At 36.0% G+C, this 26308-nt stretch overlaps 1 protein-coding gene across 5 annotated transcripts in view; it reads right to left on the bottom strand.

Annotated features, from left to right (window-relative positions):
- Nucleotides 1–8001: 8001 nt before the first annotated feature.
- Nrx-IV (neurexin-4) overlaps nt 8002–26308 on the bottom strand; it is a 63190-nt gene continuing 44883 nt past the window's right edge. For 3 of the 5 annotated variants that reach the window (XM_069831493.1, XM_069831492.1, XM_069831495.1), the window contains 7 exons: nt 23625–23729; nt 20011–20142; nt 17739–17918; nt 17526–17659; nt 14524–14737; nt 13946–14083; nt 8002–12873 (listed from right to left, as the gene is read on the bottom strand). In XM_069831493.1, coding sequence (XP_069687594.1) covers nt 12683–12873; nt 13946–14083; nt 14524–14737; nt 17526–17659; nt 17739–17918; nt 20011–20142; nt 23625–23729 — 1094 coding nt within the window. In that variant the 3' untranslated portion in view covers nt 8002–12682. The remainder of the gene's footprint in view (nt 12874–13945; nt 14084–14523; nt 14738–17525; nt 17660–17738; nt 17919–20010; nt 20143–23624; nt 23730–26308) is intronic. The other 2 variants (XR_011333202.1, XM_069831494.1) reach the window with 2 other exon arrangements.

Here is a 26308-nt window from a genome sequence, read left to right as displayed (position 1 = left end):
AGGCATTTTTAGGCGAATATTAACAAATTAGGCTCTAATAACTGTTTTAGGGCACTATAAAACTCTTCGAATACCTTTCAATTTCCATGAAATACAAATATTAATAATTATTTTTACTTTTCTCCTAAAGAAACAAAATAGGCATTTGCCCTAGAATCCGATGTCTGGTCATAACATAAAAAATGACGTTTTAATTTTAAGACTCTTTCAATGGTATAGATTTTTAGGAGTTTGCGTCCTTAGGAAATAATAAGCAACTACAATAGAATTTTTCATATAGATAGTCCTCTATTATTGACGCCATTTTCTAGCCTAGGCCAGTTTTCCAAACCCACACAGCCAACAAATCAGTTGTCGCGAGCAGACAGTTTTAAGCTGTCGCGAGGCGTTGTAAAGCAAAACGTAGCGTCGCGCCGCGCCGCGTCGCGTCTGATTCTGTGTGCACCCGGCCTAAGGGTTCAAGGGCGTAGCTGCAGGGCCAAAGATTTCAAGAACATTTAGCTTGTATAGTCCAACAAAACGTGTTATGTGAGAATTAAAATAACTCGGGTAAAATGCTTCATTGTTAACAATAAGCAACAAAGAGAATTTATTAGCCTACTAAAGCAAAACCTGTATCAAATCAGTAGTCCTTAATATTTAAAAAAAGCTTATCAGAAACGTGCAATACGTAACAATGGTTAGTCTCTATGTTGGCTGCGTGGTCTAGGCTATCAACCTGTCACGCAAGTGGTCCGGGTTCAAGTCCCATTGAGGCCTCAGATTTTTCATTTAAAAATTCTTAGTTACAGCTGTGTTAGACAAAGTTGCAATTAAGATTTTCCTCAGAATTCTTTGGCCTCCCCATGTTAGGTAACAATATAGTTCCATCCAATCTTAATTTCATTATCATTCCAGTGTCCCTGATTGCCGACTGAAGATGCACAAATATGATTAGTTTAGGGACTAGCAGAGTTATTGCTCGAAACTTAGCATAATCCGCTAGTCTGGCTTGCAGTGACACTTCTCAATAGTAGCAGTAACAAAGATCAGTTATTAACATAAAAATGTAAACATCAATGAATAATTAATTAGAATTAAATTATCATCCAAAAGGACTATTTAAAACAAATAGCAACAAGCAATTGCTCAACCAATTTTAAAATATTATTGTCAACAATCTCTCACGTCTTTTGATTAACGTTTGAAGCCAGTAGTCAGGTTAAACTTCAGTTTGATTTTATTGTTAGTCAATATATGTAAATTTCATTAGTGCAAATTTTAATCATGTTTTCAATAAGTGCTACAGTAGTAATACAGAAATGTACAGTGCTAGCTAGTAGCTGTAAAGAGTGTTACTTTCAGAAAATATTTATTCGTCTGTAACATGCAAAAAATAAAATTACATATTTGTAATGTTTTAAATTGTGAGTATAACATCACAAACATTTCAGTCACGTCACTGAATAGCAGGTTTATCTGTGTAGAGTAGGCAGGCCCGGCTCAAAAGGGGGGCCATGGCCTGGGGCACCAACTCAAGGGGGTGCCAAAATTACGAAAAAGATCATTCATGTACTTATGTGAAAAAAAAATATATATTTTATAGTAAAAATGTTATTATTCCCAGCAGGTCAATATCTATTTCAGTCCTTTCACAAAAGTAATTAAATACCATAAACAATTTATTACCGAGCAGAGTGGTAAGCCGGTATCATCTTGGACTCACATTCGGGAGGTTCGGGTTCAAATCCCGATTGGCAATTAAAGCTCTAAAATATAGGAGAGTGATGTAGCAAAAGTATAACTATGCAAATCTAGCTTTCAGGTAAAGCTCCCTGTGAAGCAGACTTGAATAAATTCAATTTATTCAAAAGTATAACTATTTTAATGTAAGTACCATATATTTATGGCTCGGGTTGGCTGTGACTCGATCCCAGAGCCTCATTTGCTGAAACAGGTTGCACCACAGGAAGGTGAGGATGAGATCTGACAATGAGTAGGATAGGTTATGGAATGCACTTCACTACTCCTTGCAACCCATACTCCAAACCATTGAAGTTTGTGAAACAAGATGTGAATGAAAGATGAATAGTTTCAAACAAAATCTCTGGAAGCACACATTACATCTTTTCTTTAATTATTTGGTACAGTATATTGTTCGAGACAAATCTTGTGAATTAAGTGCTCTCGTTTCTCTTATAAAGAAATGTGGATGTTCCCTCTAATGGAATGTAACCCCAAAATCAAAACTCTGATCTCCCAGTTGGAGTTAATGCTGTGGGCCAGTTTCCCATTAATTGCAAAAAATCAAAATGCTAAAAGACACATAAAGAAAAAGCGAGATGTTATAAACAAGACAACTGGATCATCAGAAAAGATTTATGATAATTGTTGAATATTTCTAAAAAATTACTACAATCCTGGTTATGGTGCTAACTCACAGCTGTACTGTAGAAGCTGGAGATGCACTTCACATTGATTCAGTATTTCCAGAAGCACAACCCTGGGAAAATAAGATACTGTTTTTCTCTAAGGCAACAAAGCTTCTATTGATCCCAAAATTTGTTTTATATCAATATTTTATCATTCACTGACACATGATCTTAAATTCAACAGATTCGAGCTTCCTCATACTTACTGGCTTTTAAGGAACCCGGAGGTTCATTGCCGCCCTCACATAAGCCCGCCATTGGTCCCTATCCTGAGCAAGATTAATCCAGTCTCTACCATCATATCCTACCTCCCTCAAATCCATTTTAATATTATCTTCCCATCTACGTCTCGGCCTCCCCAAAGGTCTTTTGCCCTCCGGCCTCCCAACTAACACTCTATATGCATTTCTGGATTCGCCCATATGTGCTACATGTCCTGCCCATCTCAAACGTCTGGATTTTATGGTCCTAATTATGTCAGGTGAAGTATACAATGCGTGCAGCTCTGTGTTGTGTAACATTCTCCATTCTCCTGTAACTTCGTCCCTCTTAGCCCCAAATATTTTCCTAAGAACCTTATTCTCAAACACCCTTAATCTCTGTTCCTCTCTCAAAGTGAGAGTCCAAGTTTCACAACCATACAGAACAACTGGTAATATAACTGTTTTATAAATTCTAACTTTCAGATTTTTTGACAGAAGACTAGATGACAAAAGCTCTCAACCGAATAATAACAGGCATTTCCCATATTTATTCTGCGTTTAATTTCCTCCCAAGTGTCATTTATGTTTGTTACTGTTGCTCCAAGATATTTGAATTTTTCCACCTCTTCGAAGGATAAATCTCCAATTTTTATAGTTCCATTTCGTACTATATTCTGGTCACGAGACATAATCATATACTTAGTCTTTTCGGGATTTACTTCCAACCCAATCGCTATATTTGCTTCAACTAGAATTTCCGCGTTTCCCCTAATCGTTTGTGGATTTTTTCCTAACATATTCACGTCGTCCGCATAGACAAGAAGCTGATGTAACCCGTTCAATTCCAAACCCTCTGTGTTATCCTGAACTTTCCTAATGGCATATTCTAGAGCGAAGTTAAAAAGTAAAGGTGATAGTGCATCTCCCTGCTTTAGCCCGCTGTGAATTGGAAAAGCATCAGATAGAAACTGGCCTATACGGACTCACACAGCAATATTTGGTGATTCGTGTTCTGTGCAGAAATTACGAGATTCTCAAGCTTCATTTACAGCAAATAATAAATAACAGTAATACAGAAACTCCACTTTGAATTTTTAATTACAATTCAGAACTCAACATGGTGCAATGTGTTCCCAACATTTGATTATGCCTTAGAATTTTGTGGATTATTTTTACCTTGGTGACAAATTGAGTGAAAAATTTAAGTAAATGGAATGTAATAAAATTGAAAACAATATCAATATGGTTCAGTGAAACCTGTTCAAATCAAAACCTGAATAATCCGGAATCCTATTTTGAAACAATTTATTGGTCCCAGCAAAATTAGTATGTATTATGTATAATTTTTCCTGAATAAAACAGAAACTGCCCAATGCGGAAATGGAAACTGCCTGCTACTGTTAAAATAGAAATAATATTTTGGGCACACTGCTTTAATGTAAACTATATTTTGAAACAGTGTGTAATTTCAAGGAACATACGAAATATGTAGGCCACTAAGATAAAAACAAGTTTGCTTTGCAAAATTTTAGAGGGTATGAGGGTGTGTTGGCTTGTCGGTGATAAATTTTATTACCCTGTTGACTAGGCAGATGAGTCCCTTCAAAGTTTTTCAATGCTTCACATCCGTAAACTGTCGTAGCTGGACAGAGCGCAATTGTAATGATTTCCTGGTAAAAAAAGAAGTTGCGTAAAATGTGGCATTAACATTAAGTGATGAAGCAAAAGTTATAAAGTTAAAGGAAAATTAGAAACAAAGTCTGTGTGAAATAATACTGAAGTACAGTTGTGGAAAACTCAGGTGTGACACTTTAAAAAATAAAGATCATGAGTGAGTGGCTTGCAGCCAATATCGGTGACATAAAAGGAACCAGAAAGCAACTGTTCATGTGGAAATAAATGAACTATTGTGGGAGTGGGTTCTTCATGACCTTTCAAAGAACATGTCAATTGCTGGATCTATTCTACAAAGCAAGCCATTGAACTGGCAAAGAAACCAGATTTCAAAGCTTCTAATGGATGGCTCCTAATCCAATTAATTAATAATGTGCAGTGATATACAGTACAGTATTATAATATAGTGTTAGATATTAACAAATTCACTGCCGGGCATTTAAAGGGCTAGCCTCTTAACTGAACCAGGGGTTTTAAATATGACATATGTTTTGCAGTGGCGTTAAATCAACTATGGTTGACACTGGCAATTTTACACGTTCAAAATAAAATCGACATAAGTCGACTTTGGCCGTGAATGTGTTAAACTGAATGAGAATGGTACACTTTAATAGTGTTTAATGACTAATGAGTGAGTTAAAATAGTATTTGTACAGAATTTGAGATTTTAATCAAGATGATTCATCAACAGAATAAGTGACAGAAGGCTGATTTAATGTGAATAGTGTTAAACGGAATATTTTCTACTTCTTGCAGTTTCCGGCATGTCATTTCGTTTTTCATGTACACGAATGATAAAATATTCAATTTTAATTTCACATTTGAATAATACGGAAACCTGTCCACAACAGAAAAAAAATTGGAGCCATATATATATATCACTCAATAAAAGAATTGTATTCCAATGGATACCATCCCATTGTGGAATCCTGGGAAACGAGAATGCGGATGCTTTAGCAAAGAAGGGCAGCACTGCTACTTACAGACCTGTTACTAAATCTACATATTACTCAGTGAAAAGATTTATTAAATCTACATACTTAGACTACAACAAACAAAATTTGATAACACAATCCCAAGGGAAAAAATGGAACTCTCTGCATCAAAATCCAGTTAATTCCCGATTTACCACGAAAATCGTCTGTAGCTGCATTTAGATTGGCAACAGGCCATGATTGTTTGGCCAAACACCTGCATAGAATTGGAATATATCAGTCCCCTAACTGCCCATTGTGTAACTCAAACCAAGAAATGGATTCGGAACACCTCAAAATCTGTGCTTCAGTGGCTGGTCATGATAATATCTTTGAAAAATATTGGAGTGCAAGAGGTCAAATGACTTTATTGTCAAACGCCTGGCATTAGAAAACAACATCATCATACATATACATATATATATATATATATATATATATATATATATCCCTCCCTTATGCACTTACCATTGTATATGTTCATATTCTGCATTTTTATTACAATTATTATGTTTACTGCTTACACAAAGTTAAGCCTCTTATATTTAAAAGTAATTTTGTTAATTAACAATGCCTTCAATGTGTCGACCTTCAATTTTGTTTTTTCTGTTGGTTGATTCATTCTGGCAAAAACTTTCTACACGAGCATTGGCTGCATACAGGGGTATGCCAAATTCTACAATTTTAGCAATGTTTCTGAATGAAAATCGACAGGAGAAATGCTGGAACATTCCTACCCGCCTCGTATGAATTCCTTTTCTTTATTCTACTGAGTGACTTTGTATGCACTAGCAAACTGCTTTACATAAAAAAAAATTCAATGACACTGCATTGTCATCAATGCAATGTTGGAATTACTAGACACGTTTGTAATATCTATACACATCTCAACATCATTCCATTTTGGGGCATTAATTTAACAAGATTTTTTTTCCTTTAATTTTCTAACAAAATAGGTTTCCCAAAAAGAACTAGTGGGACACTGAGATGGAATGTCTAAAAAAGGACTGTCCATTCTGGTTAGATTAATAAAATTATTACCAAACCTCTGAACCCAGTGGCGCCTCCTCGGAGGAGGGAAGGGAGGAACGTCCTCCTCAAATTTTTCTTCTTTTGAAAGTAAATACCAAATAAAATACGTGCCTTGAAATTCGAGGAAGATTCGATAATTTTAAAGTTCTCAGCTATAAGAAAACCTCGGTTGATCGAGTTTTAAATGACTCGGGCTCATGTGCTGCTAGAAAACTGTTAGAAGGATGCACCATTGTTTGTGTGGAGGAAAGTCAATCCTTTCCTCCTTTACTGCAGTTAACACACATAGACAACAGCGCACTAGCGGCCAGAGAAAGAAGCAGAGTTTTAAAGCACCTAAATGAACAGATAGGGAGGAGATCCTCCTCTGAATCAGTGCATGGGCGGGAAATAGAAACCGACTGGTCGTGCAGCAAGCTCGCTACCGCTGCCATCTAACGATGTTGCATTCAACCAGACTATAATACATCTAGGAGGAGCACAATAAAACCAGTTTTAACGCGCAGCTATGAAAGACATCATATAAACATTTTTTTAATTATAAATCACAAATATTATTCAGTGCACTTTATATAGCCTACTATTCATGGTTTGAAAGTTAACGTTGGGTTTATATAAAACAAAGAGGAAGTAGTTATACGTTAGTATAGCAGATCTTTTTGGCCCCTGAAATTCACTTTCATTCATTGTCTACTAGATAGGGCAACAGACAAGTTGTCAGTTTTGTACAAATATATTTGAAATTGAAAGTAGGTACTCCAAACTAAATTATTTTTAACATAAAAAATTAATCTGCCACCGGCTTTGAACAATAATGGTAGTATGACTTTACAAGAACTGACATTCTTCAAAAGTATGTGATGCTGAACTTGTAAAATGTGTATGTGACAACACAGACCACGTGGGTGGGTGCAGTGTTCTCGCTCTCCTCAGATTATTTCCCATTCCCATTTCCGTAAAACAGTTCTGGTTACGTGTTAATAGCTAGTCTCTTCCAACATGTGTGATGCTATAGTGTGCTCAAAAAATGCTGCGAGGTTGTGAATTTCCTTGTAATTATTATTTTGTGCAATTATTCAACAATACATGGAAGTGAAAACATAATATTTTGTAATATTTAGGAAACTCAGTTTACAAGAACAGATTACTGCTATACAGAAGGGAAGACCAACCCCAGCACTACCTGGTCTTACATGTATGCATGTAGGCTAATTTGTTGCATGTTTCTTTCAAGAAGGTGTCATTTCGTGCTGTTAACTTCTTTTCTCCTCTTAAGAAATATGCAGGAGCCGCCACTGTCTGAACCACTAACATATATACCACTGGCTGGCTCCACATTAATATTTGTAATGCTCAAATAGTTACATTTTTTATTTGATCATTTAAGATGCTGGATTATTAGGTTATTCAGTGTCAATGAAAATTGTGATAGTGAGATGGTATTTGGCAAGGTGAGGCTGAGAATGTCATAAATTATGTGAAATTCACCTTACAGTTGGAAAACCTCAGAAAAACCCCAACAAGGCTATCAGCCCAATTGCAAATCACGCCCAAATGCAGGCAAATGCGCTACTGCCGTGCTACATTGGTAGTAATTTCATCTTAAATGAGTACATCAAGCTTACCTCTTTCATCAGAGTTGGGAGTCTGTTGTACTAGGAAAAGGACAGGATCTGAGAAAAGGACTGAATGAAGACACTCCATGAGTCAGTAATATGAAAAAGTCACCTTTATTAAGTGCAATTATAAAAAGGTTCGTCCGGGAAGATGAACCAAATCCTAACAGAGCGGACTGCAAGAGAACCTCAACCTCAAGTGAGTGATCAGGTACTGGATGCAACAACAGTCCACTCCAACACGAGCTGCCTCAATCACGCACATGACTGCATAGGCCAAATTCGACCAAACAAGTGATGGAATGTACGACTCGAAAAGCACAAACTAAGCTTTCCTAAAACAAAATAAAAATACTGCACATATATAAAATATTAATAACTTTTAAATAAACAATAATTTGGTTTAGAATGAACCAGACACCGAGCGTGATCTGGTTCTTTAATAATATATACACACACACATACATAACAACTACGTAAGTTGAGTACCAGTACTTTGTAATAAAACTCTGTTAACAGAGACAGGGGCGACTTCTGCAGTGGGGAGTGTGGTCGTATAAAATACAGGTTAACTGCATGAGAGCTGTGCCCTCGGTCCACGAATATCTCTGTGATGGTGACCAGGCAAGTCTGTGGTGCCTCCACCTAGTGTTGGAGAATTGGATTCAAATCCAATCAAACAGCATTATGAGCCACAACTAGGTACTGGAGAACAGGTGAAAAGCTGGAGAAGTATATAGAAATATCCTACTCTAACACTAAATTACGTTCCTTAAGTCATCAATGAGCTCATCCATCAGAGATCAGAGCCAATCCTAAAATCATATATAAGATTCATGATGCTCATCGAATTTCGAGCCTGATTATTCGAGGTTTGAGCCATTATGCGCTAATAGTGTTTTCAAATGTCATATGTTTGTAAAAATGTTTATCAGAAACCTGAGATGAAACACTTTTATTTAATCAATGAAAAAGAGAAAATTATATATTAAGGGAGATCTCTTTTCTCACATTATTTTAAGTAGAGTCTCTACTTCCCTAACATAGTTTCATATCAATGTATGAAGTCTTTTAAATACAACATTTTCACTTTTGCCCTTTATGGTACAGTCATAGACATAAATAATGCAGTATTATAAAGAAAATGATATATCTGCTCTCAAGAGTATCACAGAATCACAAATTTTGTTTTAAATGAAAGCTAGAAGGCTGCTAATCGATTTTGTTTTAAAGATTTTTAGAAATTTTAATTTTAATTTTGCGTTTTTATAAATAGAACGAAAAATTGCACGTCTATTTTTAACTTATTCTATAATTTACAATTCGACAATTTTCTCTTACGGAATGATTCATGTATAATGTGAGAATATGCTCTGAAAATTATATTCAATTATCTCTATTATTTTCAGATATTACATATTAAATGTTGAAAAATGTAAAATAAACCAACTCCGGATATTCAACGGAGAAGTTTGAGCACAGAGTAAAGGAAATGGAGTGCAGCAGCAATTTAAAAATGGCGTAAAAGCAATTATTTTCTTCCAAACGACCTTGAAATTTCGTTCAAATGAAGTCAATACTATTAAATAATTTTAGGCTTAAAAAAAATTAATTTTGACACACATTTGGTCATACCTGTAGGTTCTTTCCCTTAAAATCATTATAGCGAGATTGTTGTGTCACAGTATGATGATGTGGCCTGTGAGTACTATTTAGATAGTCAACAGTTGTGTTCGAAGTTAGAAATAACAAACTTAAAAGCTCAACATAGGATATGTTTACTATGTTGACGAGATCATTTTCTTCAGCTATGTTCAAATTTCATTTCATGTTAATAATCTCACTAGAACTTGGTATGATCTCCCACATGTTCGTATGTTCTCAATGTACAGACACAGTACAATGAATAATTAAATGATATACCAGTAATTGTGTGTCACAAATCTCCATCAAGCTATTGCTACATCAAATAATCTATAATGTCACACTTGATTTGGTAAAGAAGCCTGATGGATTTAGTGACGAATTAAAAAACCAGAACCATAATGCAATCTCATCAGCATTGGTTGGTCTGTCTAATGAGTGCTACTATTATTATTGATGGCAACACTGTAAAAAGATAATAATAAAATGTTCTGTTCTCATTTGTACTTATGGGTATGCAGAAACATACAGTCGGTATTTAACACCTTAAAAACTTGTTTTCTTCGAAATGGTCATATCCACCACAGCTCTACACTGGAGGCACAGCTCCTTGCAGCAAAACAATACTGGAGGTAAATACTATTCACACAACTAAAATCAAAACTAAACATAAGATCTTTTTTTAATACCTATGAACACAGAGTCCTGAATAACGAGTATGATTTCTCTGGTGTTCTTGTGTACACCTGGAATCAGCAATACTAAATGCTTCATTATGCTCAATGCAATAATGAAAGACTTGAGATTCAAGTAAGGGCTATTGGGAAGACATTCTAAGTCTAAAATTCGCAGATTCCAAAAAGAATTGTTTACAGCAAACACTGCCAAGAAATATTCTGTCCTTCAATTTCACTGCCAATTCTTTCGACTGTAACAAATACATCACATTATGACAAACATGAAGAAATCCACGCAGCCTGTGGTGGCTGTTGGAGGATACTGCTTTAATATGCTTCTACTGTTTTGATCTGCCTGAAAAGTTTAATTTTAATTAAGCAAATGTTCTGACTGTACATGATTTGCCATTCCGCAACTTAAACGTTTTATTTGATATGCCATATTTACTCACTTAATTTTCTCTCTTTTTACTACGAAAAATCGAAGAGGGGAAAAGTTACACGAGGACTACAAAATATCGAGAACAATCTGGTCATAAGTAACATCAAACAGTTCATGTACTAATCAAATAAACGTTTAACAATAAATAGCTACAAATATATACATACAATATGAGTAGTTATGAAAAATTTTGTGATTTTTCTTTGTACCACTGTTTGTCAGTTCTAATGCAGGTAGCGACCTTGACTAGTCTCAGATAATGGTGTTAAATGTCGCACATAAAATATTTGTATGTCCCACACTGTGGCATCGTGGTCTAACGCTTCCTTTCTAGGACTCACATTTGCGTTAAGGAATGCGTGCTGGTTCGGGTCCTCGAGGGGGAAGAAATTCTCATGAAATTTCGGCCAGAGTATAGGACCGGTACCCTCCCAGCATCGTGATGCACTTGGGGAGCTATGATAAGTAGCGAAAAATCAGTTTCGAAAACCAGCTATAACAGCTGGGGGGGGGATCATCATGCTAACCACACGATACCTCCATTCTGGTTGGATGGTCGTCCACCTCTGCTTCGGCATGTGGATGTGAGGCCAGGAGCCGGCTGATTGGTCTTGGCTCTTTATTGGCTGTAGCATCACAGATAAAAAAAATATTTGTATCAAAATGAACATGTTAATTACGTAAAGAAATTAACGTACCTGTATTTCACACTCCACTACTTTCAACAGACAACATATCCAGATCATCGTCTGTATCGTCAGAATAATCACAGATGTTTTTCATTATAGAAGGGATGAATAATAATTTTGGGTATCACACCCTATTTTTTTTAGGAAATTACTCGATGGAGGAAATTAGGTGAGTAAATATGATATATCTTATATAACTGAATGTCTCCATGACTGACTCCAATAGCTGTCAGTGTGTCACTGCACATAATGTGTGGTTGCCACATTGGGTCGTAGCACATACCTGAGATGACCACATGCAGCTGCTACTGTATGTTTGTAATATCACAATTCACTTAATGTAATCCAAGAGAAATGTCAACAATTCAAGCAGAATATAGTACAGAATTGCACATCTCTTAGTTCTGATGTTTCATAATAATTAGTAGATACAAAGCTGTATCACTATTGTCACAATATACACCATTAAAGACAGCAGCATTTACTGTGAACAAATCTAGTACGGTGCACACAACACACCTGTGAAAGCAGATCTGCCAACACAGCAAACCGATAGATAACAGCTACTCAACAATTTGACACTAAAATCTGCACCGTGACCTATATCAAGCAATCAGTACAGCATCTAATATTACTCTACAGTCAAGTTTAAGAATATAATACATAGTAATATATAACAAGTATTTGCAGGAAAATTAATTTCTCATTCTGTAGCATGGGATTGCTGGAGCTTCTCCCTTGGGGGTAGTTCTGGTGTTACTGCCATTTTACCTCGCGCTTGAAATTGGAGTCATAACGAGCTAATTTGATAATATGGAACATGTTAATAGTACAAGAACAACTGCATGATAACCCTAGGACTTGTTCAATGTGGTACAAATTTTAGTGTACTTTGCACATAAACGACAAGTAGAGTACAGATTGTGATGAATTGGAACAGCTTTGCATAACATCCATCTATTACCTATGATCTACTTTTCAGCTTCAACATACAAGAATGCTATAGTAGAAACTTTCCTACTTCGATCAGCATTCTGTAACGTAATGATTACTTTGTAACCATTACATGAACATCATAGTATGTAGGTAGTAAAAAAAATGTTAAGTAAAAGTTATTTTAGAACTTATAAAAAATAACCGCCGTTACTACTACTGCACTATGTTTTTGTAGCCATTCAGTTTGCGTGTTAGCAAGTTTTCTTCCCCTGCATGTGCAGAAATGTTAACAATGACTCCGATGCGTCACTTGGTCTCTGACTCACTCAGCAGGCTATAAGTCCTGACTTTGCAGCATATGTCTACTGCCAGGATAGTGATGTATCAGATGAACCATTCCCGCTTTTTCTGTACTTGATGTCCCGTTGTGGACCGCACCACAGCAGAGTCTGGGTCCAGAGCTGTCTCCGCTCCTTTGTCTTCCTGCGTCAAGTACTCACCCTTGTGGCGCGCCAGGTACCGACCGATCAGTATCGCCATGATCACTAGTGCGAGAAAGATTATGGCTAATATGCCTGCAAGCAAAAACAGGGGATATCATGAAAAGTGAAGTTCTGTAGTATTTAGATTTGTCTTTTGTCTCTCATCATTGCCTTTTTATTACTTTTTCGCTTAAATTAAATTCCCAATGTATTGCATCCATGAATATTTAAATCACGAAAACAAAAGTGGCAAGAGTTAGGAATCATTCGACACATATTTTCAGACACTCTATGGCCATAAGTCATATCGTAATACTTAAACTGTCAACTATGTAAGCGACTGTTGGACATTTGGAAGTTTTTTTTCTAATGGTAGGCACTTGAACTGCACCATTCATCCAAGCGTTCCCACCTAATGGGCGAGTTGCTGAAGCTTATAGTTCTTTTAGCCACCATGAAGGTGTTGCCCTTAGTGCATCATAGGAGGCGAACTACACAACAATATGATGATGAGTATTATTAGGATTAATAAAGCAATGGTGGAATACCAGTAGACGAAATGAGAGTACCCTGCAAAAACCTACCACCAAACAATGTCTTTGTCCACCATAAATTCCAGTTGGACCCACCGGCATTCAAACTCGAGTTACCAGCATGGAAAGCCATGATCTAGCCATTCAGCTAACGATGTGCCTTGAAAGTATGTTACATTTTAACAACATAGCAATTTACCATTTCCTTACCACTTTTATCGAAAACTCATTAATTGTTACATTTTTTAAATTGAAATTAGACTAACATTTCTGCAAAGCTTCCTGTCTGTCAGTACTTCTGCATTCCACTCTTGCATCTTAGGTAGAAATCAGTAGTGTATTCTGCATGTTTGTATACACGATGCTGAAGTGTGAACTCAGCGAGTCTGTGCTTTTTTCAGCAATTAATAGCAGTTTCCTTGTTACACAACTGGTGACAGTCTCATAAAGTGCCATTTTTTCAATACAATATGCACTGCATTCTCTTAGTATTTTTTAGTTCTATAGGGTTTCTTTTTCCTTGTATTAGTATGTTTAATGCCACTTTGATACTTGTTATTTTATATGCTTCTTTCTATTATTAATTCCTCCTTAAGTGCCTGAAACCAAACATACGATAATGTTTACATCACCTCCAAGAATGGCAGAGTCAGTACGCTGGTATATCTGCCGCAGCTTTTCATCGTCCACAACTGGTGGGGGACGCGTCTCCACAATATCAGGTGGATGTGTCACTGGCTCCACCCCACAGTAGTCCTCCGTCAGTGGATCTGCAACCCAAGAAAACAAGGCTACAGGACATGTGGCCCGGGTCCAACACATGGCTCGGGTGGCATTCGTGAATTCAATGCTGACAGGTAGGCCATCCTTTCTCAGTCCCCCAAACGAATACCTGATAAGCCCAACGGCCTGGAGCCTCAAGCCCTTCCTATATCAGATTGAAAATCCATACTGCTTCCAAAACTTCACCCCAGCCTATTTTTAACTATTGCAGATGATAGATGAAATGCAGTGAAAGAAATGAAAGAGGGGGAAAAAAAATTACTCTGAGAAAAACTCCCTGCAACACCTGCTCTGTCCACCACAAATTTCATTACAATCTGGCCAGGACTTGAACCAGGGCTGCGTAGAAAGAAGACCAGTGTGATAGCACATGAGCCACATACCCCTCTCTGCATACAAGACTGTCAAAATAAGAGTCATCACTTACGCTTGCCCAATGAACGCACGTTGGCAGGTCCATTCTCTTGGAACAACAGCTTCAATGGATAGATGTCGTCGAACTCCACTCTAGATACGCAGCCAATAAAGCCCTCTGTCATGGTCTCATTGCGTCCTATGTACATGTACTGAATATTGTTGAACTGCGCATCTGCAGATGCCTTGATGTCGAACGTGAACTCTTTGGCTTCGTAATTATCAACCTGCAAGTAAGATTCACAAAGTTCATCATTTATTATTTCCCTTCATGTAACTCAAATCTAATATCTCCTTTCCCCAAGTTAGTATATATGATATGATATATAGTTACACTGCAATGCCTGCTGTGGTGGGGGGGAGGAGGAGAAGAAACTAAAAGAAAAGGAGTCTCTGACTATGAGTTGAAACACAATACTCTCGTAAAATGGAAAGAGAAGAGAATCATTTCACAACAAGTTTTCCATGTTTGAGTAAATATGTACATCTGTGTCTATATGACATGATTATCATTTCATCATAGAAATAAAATATAGTAGTTCATAAAGCATATCAAAGAAGTACCATCCTGTCTTTAATAATAATATTATGTAAAAAAAATATATCCCTACAATAACATTTTGAAGGAATGTACCATATATATATATACTCGAGTAATCCCTGCATCCTAATTTTATGGAAAGAAATCTTGAAAAAAATATATACATATTTTTTTGTGTTTTTTTTTTTTTTGGGGGGGGGGGGTTATTACAAAGAAAAATTGTTGCACACTGTATTTATTATTTATTATATTGGCCATGTTGACACATTTCACTTAAAATGGCACAATCGAACTGTCTTTTTTTCACCTATATAATCACAAAGCTTTTTTCGATTTCTGGAAACTTGGTTTTTTCCCCCTCAAAATGCCCAGCGACAGGTCTGTATGTCACATCGCATTTCAATTAATGCTGTCTGGATATGGATGAATAACAGATACATTTCCTTGATTCAAAATTGAAGTGACATCATGTCAAGGAATTCTCTAAGGTTACCAAACAAACAAGATGCAGTCAAGGTGTACTCAAGTTATGTAATGTACATCATGATTTTCACAGCAGCAAGAATGGTAGTGAACAAAACTGCCCCTTCCAATACTGGCAACGAGCATAAACACTTCGTTTTCAATTTTATTTCCCACCAGCAGTGTCGTTATCAGAGGGGTTTAACTCTTATGATGGAGTGTTGTAGCTGTGTTCCAATGGAAATGATGGGAAGAAATTGGTTTTAAGTGTTGCCAATCTGATAATTTTAAGCAGATATAAGTACCTATTATTTACAGGAATATTCAGTTTTATAACATTGATATTATTATTACTGAACTATAAAATCGTCTTTTTGCATAGGTGATTTACAATAAATTTCACTCAGAAACAAAGTAGCTATATTTGACACATTTGTTCAGTTCGTCAATAATTAGGCATACCTTTTGTTACATTTGAATATATTAAAGACACAGTCCGCTGATCAGATCGGGTAGCAGAGGAATGTGTTGTAAATGGTTTTCAGTTTAATGATCAACTATTATATTCCTAACACAATTTACTTATAAGAGAAAATCCATTGGAATTATTGCAACCTATCATCAGTTTGGAATTAACAGAGGAAATAAGTAAATCAGACACACCAAAAGAAATACAAAAACTTCTAGCACTGGAAACGATCAATACTAGATACCCTACAGAAGAATGGCTACACATATATACTGATGGATCAACCACAGTAAACCTTACTGGAGCTGGAATTACATGTACACATTTTTCCTTTTATCATTCTGTTGGCAGAGACACAACAAATTATGATGGTGAAATAGAGGCTATACACATTGCTCTCCGACAATTATTAAATCTTCCCTTAAATAAATATAACAAGACAATAATTCTTTCAGATTCTAAAGCTGCAATTCAGGGAATATGTTCAAATGCTACAAAGAAGTCAACAAAAATAAGAGAATGCTACAAAATGTTAACACAACTCTAAAAAGTTAATAAGACTGTCCGTCTCCAATGGATTCCAGCACACTGTGGAGTCATGGGGAATGAAACCACAGACACACTTGCCAAGAAAGGCACAACAATAAAACAAAAATCTAAATTTAATTTCTCATATTCCTCAATAAAACGCTTGATCACTACAAAATTTTCCCATTCATACCTACAAGAAATAGAATCAAATGCTAAAGACAAAAAATGGATTACACTACTTTCCAACCCAGATATAATCCCCAGAGACCAAGGAAAACAGCAGTTGCAGCCTTCAGACTATTGACAAATCATGACTGTCTAGCAAGTCATCTCTACAGAATAGGTATCTCAGCTTCAGCCATATGTGTCCTGTGTAACGATTCAGCAGAAATGAATGAAGACCACTTGAAGACCTGTGAAGCATTAAGATCAGAAGAAACTACAGTTCAAAAGTATTGGAAAGCACGACTGCTAATGGCTTCATTGCCAAATGCAAGGCACTAGACAACAACAACAACAACAACATATTCATGTACAGTGTATCAAATCATATGTGATAAATATTTCATTTAAATTGATAAATCACTATGCTCCCTTGGAGAGTAATATGAAAAATACTAGTAATAATACTGTCTATATAATGGATACCTACAGTACCTATTGGGTTGTGTAACTTTGCCACCATCAGCTTGGCTTTAACATTGCTTCAACAGTCTCTCCGAAGTTCACACTGAATTGGAGGTCTTTCTATGTTATTTTTCTATGGTCATTATATAGGGACATATGCTGAGTATGGGGACATAGATGTAAGTTAATATATTATAGCATCTTGTGTAGAAACTGTCATTCAAACTGGTTCAACTAGAACACTTGTTCAAATTTTAACATGACAAAACACAAAATGAAAACGTGTTTAAAAAAAAAAGCACGAAATTGCAATTTTAGAGGAATAAATTGGCAACTACATAACTCCATTCTCCATACAAATGCCAGGTGTTGCTGTGTTACTCACCTGCATGATGAGGGTGGCACCCGAGTTTTTCCGTGTAATGCGTACATCATGGTATTGGCCCAATCCGAAGTGTTTTTCTGGAAAGATGAGTTCTTGCCGCTCGAAGCCAAAGTCGAACACAACTCGTAGGTGACCTGTGAGCAAGAACATGTGTGTGTGAGACTCTCGTACAACGGCAAGCTGCCAGAAACCTGGGGGAAGAAGAGAACTCACCGCTGTTTGATATCATGATGGTCAAGTATTCCCCAGAGATGTTGGATGAGAATCCCAGCAAAAAGCCTTTGGGGTTGGTAGTTGTGAAGCCCACCCGAATGTTCTCTGCAATCGTCGACCTCCAGCTTCCCATGAAGTCGTACTTGATTATGGATTCTGGCTGCATGTTCACACCAATCTCTAAAATAATACAGAAAGAATGTTCACTGCAATTTACGACAATATTATCGAAACATTTTCAATAATCCAGTGTACAGAGATGGCTACAATACTAACTTGCACAGCTACATCTTGGCACATAAAATGTGAGTTTGAATTTACAGGCATTCACATGTTAATATTCTTAAGTGTGCCACTGACTATTTGTAAGCAATATTTTGATGCTTTTCCTTGAACCTGTTGTTCGTTGAAAGTTGTTAGTAGGCTATATAATATCCACAGATATCTAAGAGGTACTACTTCTTACTTCTTAATACATGTGTCTAGCTATAAGCTGATTAGGTTCGCCGATCTAAGAGGTCTTGATTATCCAGGCAATTACAACACTATTTTGCTAGGAAATTTTGAGTTTCTACATCCAGATACAAGAGAGCACCATTAGGCTAAGGCAGCAGAACCACCCACACCTGATTAAAAATTATAGAAGGATGATTTGAATGAAATTAAGAATCTAGCTTACGACATTATTTTATAAGCTACAAACTAGGTGTGACATAGAATAACCAGAAAATGGTATTCTGATAAGGAGTAACATGAGCTGCTACCAGGAAATCAAAAGGAGGATACCAATGGCCAAGGAAGCTTTTAATAGAAAAAGGAGCATCTTCTGCAGACCTCTGGAAAAAGAACTAAGGAAGAGATTAGTCAAGTGCTTTGTATGTAGTGTGCCATTCTATGGGGCAGAAACATGGACATTACGACGAAATGAACAGAAGCATTTGAAATGTGGATATGGAGAAAAATGGAACATGTGAAAGTGGACAGACAGAATAAGAAGTGAAGCTGTGTTGGTAAGGGTGGGTAAAGAAAGAATGATGCTGAAACTGATCAGAAAGAGAAAAAGGAATTGATTGTGTCACTGGATGAAAAGAAAGTGTCTACTCAAGGATTGATGCACTGGAATGAATGATGAATGGGAGAAGAGTTTAGGGCAGAAGAAGATATCAGGTAATTATGAGGAGACAAAAAGGAAGGCAGAAAATAGAAAAGACTAGAGAAAGCTGGGTTTGCAGTGAAAGAGTGAAAGACCTGCTCTTGGGCAGAACACTGAATGAATGTTTGAAAAGTCTGTCAGTGCATGCCAATGATACAGCTACCATCTTGTTTTCAGTCCACAGCAAAGCTACGTATTCCAGATCTCTTCTGTTTATTTTCCTTCTACATTACTTTTTTTCTTATAATTTCCGTCTTGGTACCCTAATGTGATCTTTGTTCCTTTGCCTATAAAATCCTATACTCTCCTGGCTATCATTGATCAGTCAAGCAATGACTCCCACAAGTAGGAATCCTTTCTCATTCCAATTTTTGTATAAATAAGTAAATAAGTAAGTAAGTAAATAAATAAATAAATAAATACATACATAAATAAATAAATAAATAAAGATACAAATAAAGAAACAAACAAACAAAAACAAATAAACAAACAAATAAATAAATAAACAAACAAACAAATAAACAAACAAACAAATAAATAAACAAATAAATAAGTAAATAAGTAAGTAAATAAGTAAATAAATAAATAAATAGATAAATAAATAAATAGATAGATAAATAGATAGATAAATAGATAGATAGATAGATAGATAGATAGATAGATAGATAGATAGATAGATAGATAGATAGATAGATAGATAGATAAATAAGTAAATAAATTAAATAAATAAAATTAAATTAAATTAAATAAATTAATTAAATTAAAATAAATAAATAAATAAATAAATACATAAATAAATAGACAGACAGACAGACAGACAGATAGATAGATAGACAGACAGACAGACAGATAGATAGACAGACAGACAGACAGACAGATAGATAGATAGATAAGTAAATAATTAAATAAGTAAATAAATAAATTAATTAAATAAATAAAATAAATAAATAAATAAATAAATAAAAAGACTTCTAAACAATATACTTTTGCTTTCTCCCTCATTCAGATTAAAGGCTATATCAATTACCTGTAACCTGCAGGCATTAGCACACACTCTTAGGATTCTTAAAGTCCGGGTGTATGGAAAATATAAAAATAAATAGTCGACTTCTTACATACCATCTGCACAAATGGGCCCCTTGAAAGCAGTCCACCTGCAGTCACACTTAAAGCTGTCAAAGCCCTCCAGACATGTGCCGTTGTTCAGACAGGGGCTGCTGTCACACCTGCCTGTGCAGCCTAAGCTCACACCTGAAATAAGACCGAATTTACAAAGATAAGCAAGCATACAATGATTACCTTGCTCATACATGATGAAGCTTCAATTACCATTGTCTTCGACATCACATAAACTAATCATTTGCTATTTAATAGTAATACCATTAAACTCGATTATCATCATAGCTTAATCATTTACTGTACACTCTTCTCTCTTCTAGAATGATTAATATCCACACAATACTGAGCATCCAAGTATTTCATTTCGTAAGTATTTTGTTAATTTTATTTAGGTAACTAAAAACATCTCAGCTATTAATTTCAATGACAAAGTCGGTAAACAAACATGGCATTCCATAGACATATGCAATTTGGTTTGCTGAATTTTATTGGATTTATTAACCCATATTATCCCGGTGATGCGTTTTCGCAACATTTTACTTCTTTGCTATTAAACGTGTGTGAAATATGGTTTTTAGTATTTTTTAAGTTTATGGCACTTATTATCTATTATACTGATATTGGTAGACCTGGTTTATTGAAAACATTTGGTAACTGATTCATTGATGGCGCAATACTTGAGAAGGAAAGAAGTGATTATTACAAATGTTGAAATATCTGCAGTTTGTCATAAAGGAATGTAATTTTTGTTTATTTTTATAATATTATTATACCTTTCCTTGTATATATTACAATCTAAAGACTCTTAGGATACTTCTTGTAAAAGTAGCTGAATATTGCATGGAACGTTACTTCTGTAATGTGGGCCTGAATGTTGGTGTTGCGTTTTCGCAACACCGGGCACATGGAATATCAAAACTGTCTTTCTGAGGTTAGTGAAATAATTGTGTATATTTACATATGGAATTCGATTTTTCGCATGAAATAGTTATTCTTTTCATGTTTTATATTCAAGGGGTCTGAGTGTACATGAAATAATGACAATCATGGAAGAGAACGAAAAATTCAGGCAGATTTTATAGATATTTTCATATCTCCACCAGAAGCTAGAAGTGATATCGATGAAGACAGTGCTGACGAGGACTTCGATGGAAACATAAATAATCTAAATTGTCATCAACTGGGGACTGAAGGGATAGTGGTCCTCAGTATAAGGAAAAATATATAATAATATAAAATCAGGCACAGAATGAATAGAGCCAGAAGGTGCAGAAATACGTGAAATATCAGAGCCTGTCAGGAGATAAAGGGACTATTGTAAGAAAATGGAAAAAGAGTGATTTACCAAGTTACTGTTAACTGAAAAGAAAAGTAAATGAGGAAATTGAAAATTGTGAGTCGAATCCCAAAATGAAAAGAACTTATTGCCAATTGATATTTTTCAATTAGGCTATTTTTCCATGAAAATTTTATACTTGATACTGTAAACCAAAGTGTTGCTTATGCGGTGCAGAAAGGCAGGGATAAATTTAGTTTTTCCCCAAATGATTTCAAAACATTCCTTGGGATTCTTCTTGTAAGTGGATATACTACAGTCGCAAGCCAACGAATATACTGGAAGAGAGGAGTGACACAAGAAATTAATCAATAGTCAGAGCTATGAGACGCAATAGATTTGATGAAATAATGAGGAACCTTCATCTAAATGGCAACATACAACTTGACAAGAGCAATAGGTTGTCTAAGCTGAGGCCCTTTCTAGATGAACTTATGTGAGAAAGTAAACTTTGTAGCCAAACCTAATTGGATTTCCTAGCATAAATTGTTTTAGTCCATGTCTTCCAAAATAAAGTATCATAACCTCGTCAATACTGGATTTATTCTCTCACAGTGTCGCCTACTGTATGCATAATTTTCATTTTCCTCATTTAGAGAAATGCACTGAACGTTGTAGATAGATTCACAGAAATAGGCATGGGCCTTACAGGGACAGAAGTGTCCACTAAGAAATCTGGCTGATATGAAGAAAACAGAGAGGTTCGGTTCCTTTTATATGCAGCACGATGATGGTTGTAAATTACTGATATGTTGCTGGAATGACAATTCTGTTGTGACTGTTGTGTCAAACTGTGACAGTGTACTGCCAGTGAGTAATGTTCAAAGAAATTCCAGCTCTCAGAAAAAGAATGTGGCAATTTCTCAACCAGCAGCCATCACAAATTACAATATAAATATGGGTGGAACTGATCGCATGGATCAAAATGTGAGTACCTATCGAAAAAATATACGTTCCAAAATGTGACGGTGGTCTTTTTTTTTTTTTGTGGGGGTTAGGTGTCAGTGTGCAAAACACATCGCTTCTCTACAGTCAGTCATATGGAAGACATGGATCTTCTGTCATTTCGTAGAAGTATCGCAATGGGCTATCAGAGACAATATGGAACACCGAAGTCAAGACCTAGTCTGTCAGCAGAGTAGCACCAAGTGTTCGATTTGATGAAAGGAGCCATATTATAGTCACTCAGCAAAAGAGAACAAGGTGTGCTGTTTGTAAATCTCAGACAACTAAACCATGTCTAAAATGTGACGTTGCTTTCCATGATAAATGTTTCCAAGAATTTCTAACGATGTAAATATTATAAACTTTTCAAGGTGTTGCTTGCAAAGAATTTAATTTTCAAAAATAATGTCTCTAATGATGTAAAATGTTAATTTTTCATGTTGTTGCTTTCAATGTTAAATATTTCCAAGAATTTTTTTTTTCTTCAGAAATAATGAGATAAAATGAAAACTTTTCATCTTGTTGATTCCAGTGTTAAATATTTCAAGAATTTAATTTTCAGAAATAACATCTCAGATCATGTAAAATACATTCTGTGCATGGTAATAGAATAGGTTAGGTCAAAATATGTCGTGTTGTTTAATTAATAACTCACCATATTAAAAACACAATGTGAGTAATAATTGCTACCCTATGTGCCCGGTGATGCGTTTTCGCAACACATCATATCTCAGGAAGTAGAAATGCGATAACAAAAATTTCTGAAAATTCTACGTTCATAAATGCTAATGCACTCAGGAATTCAGTTTTATTAAATTTGGAAACAAAAAATTATTCTGGGCATATATGGGTTAAGTTAAATTAAAGTAACAATATTAAGGAATGATATTCCTTGTAACATGTCATTTTACTCAAAGCTACAAAATAAAATATATTCATAACTGGCTAGGTCACTATAATATGGGTTTAGATTTCTTTATTGTTGTTTAATTAACTACTCGTATAACAGTTTTGTGAAACGAAAACACGATAATCTAAGCTCCATTGCACTTTAGTAAGGCAAACAGCAAAAAGCAAAAAACTGATTATACACTCACTGCTTCAGCATTACTTCTGACATAACAACACACAATTTTCCAGGTCTGTCATCACTGCTATCTTCTCTAACACATTTTCCTCGAGTTTTTATTTTTGTACATAACTGATATGCACGCACCATGTATAATTAAAAAACCTGGCGTGTTCAAGAAGACATTTACACAGAACAAGTAATGGACAGGACATGAGCTGCCCAAGATGTTGACCTTGCTTGTCTTGGCACACTGTTGCTTACCATAGAGGCCTCGTTTAGCATGACTCCTCAGATCTACCAGCTGCCCATTCAGCAGGAGGGCCCTGATGCAGCCCACATAGCCATCACGGTAGTCCACTGATGCTCCTGCAAGCACACAGTTATCCATCCAATATAAGATTCATTCATCATATGTAATACCTGTCTTAATTTTCAATGGCTGAAAATAATTTTATTTCGCATGCATACTGAGACATGTAATCACAGTTCGAGCAAAACTTCCCCTCTACATGAATCCCATCAGTATACACCTCAAGTCTACTTTTTAATAGATTCTGTATTAAATGCGAGGATACCTAGCATTGATGGAAATGGTGAAAGCAAAATAACTCAAGGAGTCGTAAAGGAATTGCCTGAAATTGGTCTTATAGTTGGGGAAGATCTCAAGGGTGGGGTGGAGGCAGGAGGAGCCAACTACGTAATCAGGCCACGCGGAATTTGAATCCATAGCATATTGCAGTCTCGATCTCAACTCTTCTCTTCCTTTAACTTCGATTATTACATGCGTGCGATAACAACAGTTAAAAACCAATTAATGTATGTATCTAATGCTCTCATTTAGCAATGAGGTCATTCTCATTCATGCGTCCCAATATTTCGACGTGATGTCTTGAGCTATTTGAAGAGCTGTGCAGCTTGCCAGATGATCCATATCCATTTCTTGCTCCTGACAGCATAACAGACAATTTAGTGAAGTCAGTATACCGATTCTGTGGAGATGTTTACTTAATCAATCATGGTCAGTGAGTAGCCTGAACATAGCAACAGCAGATTTACGAGAAAATTCGGGGATTATAGATGAGTGTTTTTCAACAGATTTTTCCATTTGGTATTTCACTTTCTGCTAATATTTTAATATTTAATTGTGGTTTATCTCGCTTTTGATGATTCATTTGACAGATTCATAGGACAGATTTAAATTTGTATTCTGTTCAATTTTGGAGCCTATTATCGCCAACATATCAGCCCTCTCATTTCCATTTATGCCACAATGTGCAGGTATCCACTGAAGAATTATGTGTTTATTTAGATTTTGAATTTGTTCAATTACAGAATGTATTTCTTTGCTGTTCTGGAGTCTGATAATATGACTATGTTCTTGTAATAGTGTATCCAACTGAATCAATTTTAGAGCAATGTATAAATAGCATCTATCTCCCCATCAAAATTTGTAGTATGCTTACCAACTCTTTTGTAGAAAGAAAATAACTGGCAAGTTCCTCCTGCTCCAGCTCCTTCCTCATGGTCTGTGAGGGAACCATCTCTACATACATGAATCCAATCATTTGGTAGATATATCATGTGCACGCTTTCTACTGTGAGAGCTTTTGTTTCTTACGGAGGTATATCTTTCTTATTGAAGGATTTGTTTAAGTTTAATCTGTACTGTACATTAATATTGTCAAGTGGGTTGTTACTACTCAGCACATTTTCTTTGTATTTGGGGATTTTTAGAATTTCTTTTAATTTTATTGCTTCTTGTATGAATCCATTTTGGGTTTTCAATGTATGCTTGGAATTAATGAGACAATGAATGTCAGTGGAATAAGTATATTTTTTTTAGCATTACTGGTTGTGGTTTTACATCAGTAATGTCAGACTGGAGTGTTATGCAAAACCAGTTAACAGATAGATAACACCCAAGCAATATTTCCGTGGAGGTGACCATAGCAATTTAGGTTAAATGTTAAATATTGAAGCAATCTAGTAAATGTATATTGTCCCCCCCCCCCCCCCCCAAGATTTCTCGACAACTCATAGTGGGCCAAGGCCTACCAATCCTTACCAACAGACTGTTGGCCTTAAGCTTTTATGCTTGAGCAAAGGTGACCAATTTATCCAACCAGCATGGGTGTGACAAGGTACATTGATGGTCAGGATTATTCACAAATGGCACCAATCTTTCTCGTAGACATATTGTTATACTTTCAGATAGTGAAGCAGCACTTAATGCACTTGAGGCCCACTTGGTTAAGTCGAAACTGATCTTGGATGCCTCGAGTCCTTCATGATACTGCATGAACATAATACAGTCCAACTGAAATGGGACATGTAGGGATTCAAGGTAATTAGAGAATAGATGAGGCTGCCAGCGAAGTGACTGAGATCTCAGTCATACGACCTGAACCTGTGTTGGGACTATCTCTAAGGCCAGTTAAGCAGGTTATAAGGGACTAGGCTCTTAAGAAACACAAAAACTACTGCAACTCAAGTGAGGGCTGCATACATTCTAAGGCACTCACACGAAATTTTGATAAAAGCAGGTCAAGTGACTTGTTAAAACTGAGCAAGAGAAAGCTCTCCTGGGCAGTTTGATTCCTTACAGGACATTGTGCCCTCAAGAAAAACCTACACAGGATGGGACAGAACATTAGCCCATCTTGTACTTGTTCACAGGGAGACAAGTCTGTAGCTCATCTTATGATTGCAATCCACTCGCTCACCAAAAAGCTCTGATCTTTGGAAAACACTTTCCAAAGTGTGATGAGCTATCAAATGTCCCAGCCCATAGTTTGAGTCAGTTCATCAAGAACATTAAACTACTGGACTGACAAGAAACTACGATGGTGAAGTCCAATAGATATTTTAGGTTGCAGTGCTGGTGAAGCACAACAGAACTTTTAGGTCGCAGTGCTGGGGCTGTTATAGCCCCCCCCTCTTCAGTC

This window comes from Periplaneta americana, chromosome 7 (genome assembly GCF_040183065.1).
Source record: "Periplaneta americana isolate PAMFEO1 chromosome 7, P.americana_PAMFEO1_priV1, whole genome shotgun sequence".
NCBI lineage: Eukaryota > Metazoa > Arthropoda > Insecta > Blattodea > Blattidae > Periplaneta > Periplaneta americana.
The sequence above is the reverse complement of the archived record's forward strand: the minus strand, read 5'-3'. Positions and strand labels throughout refer to the sequence as shown.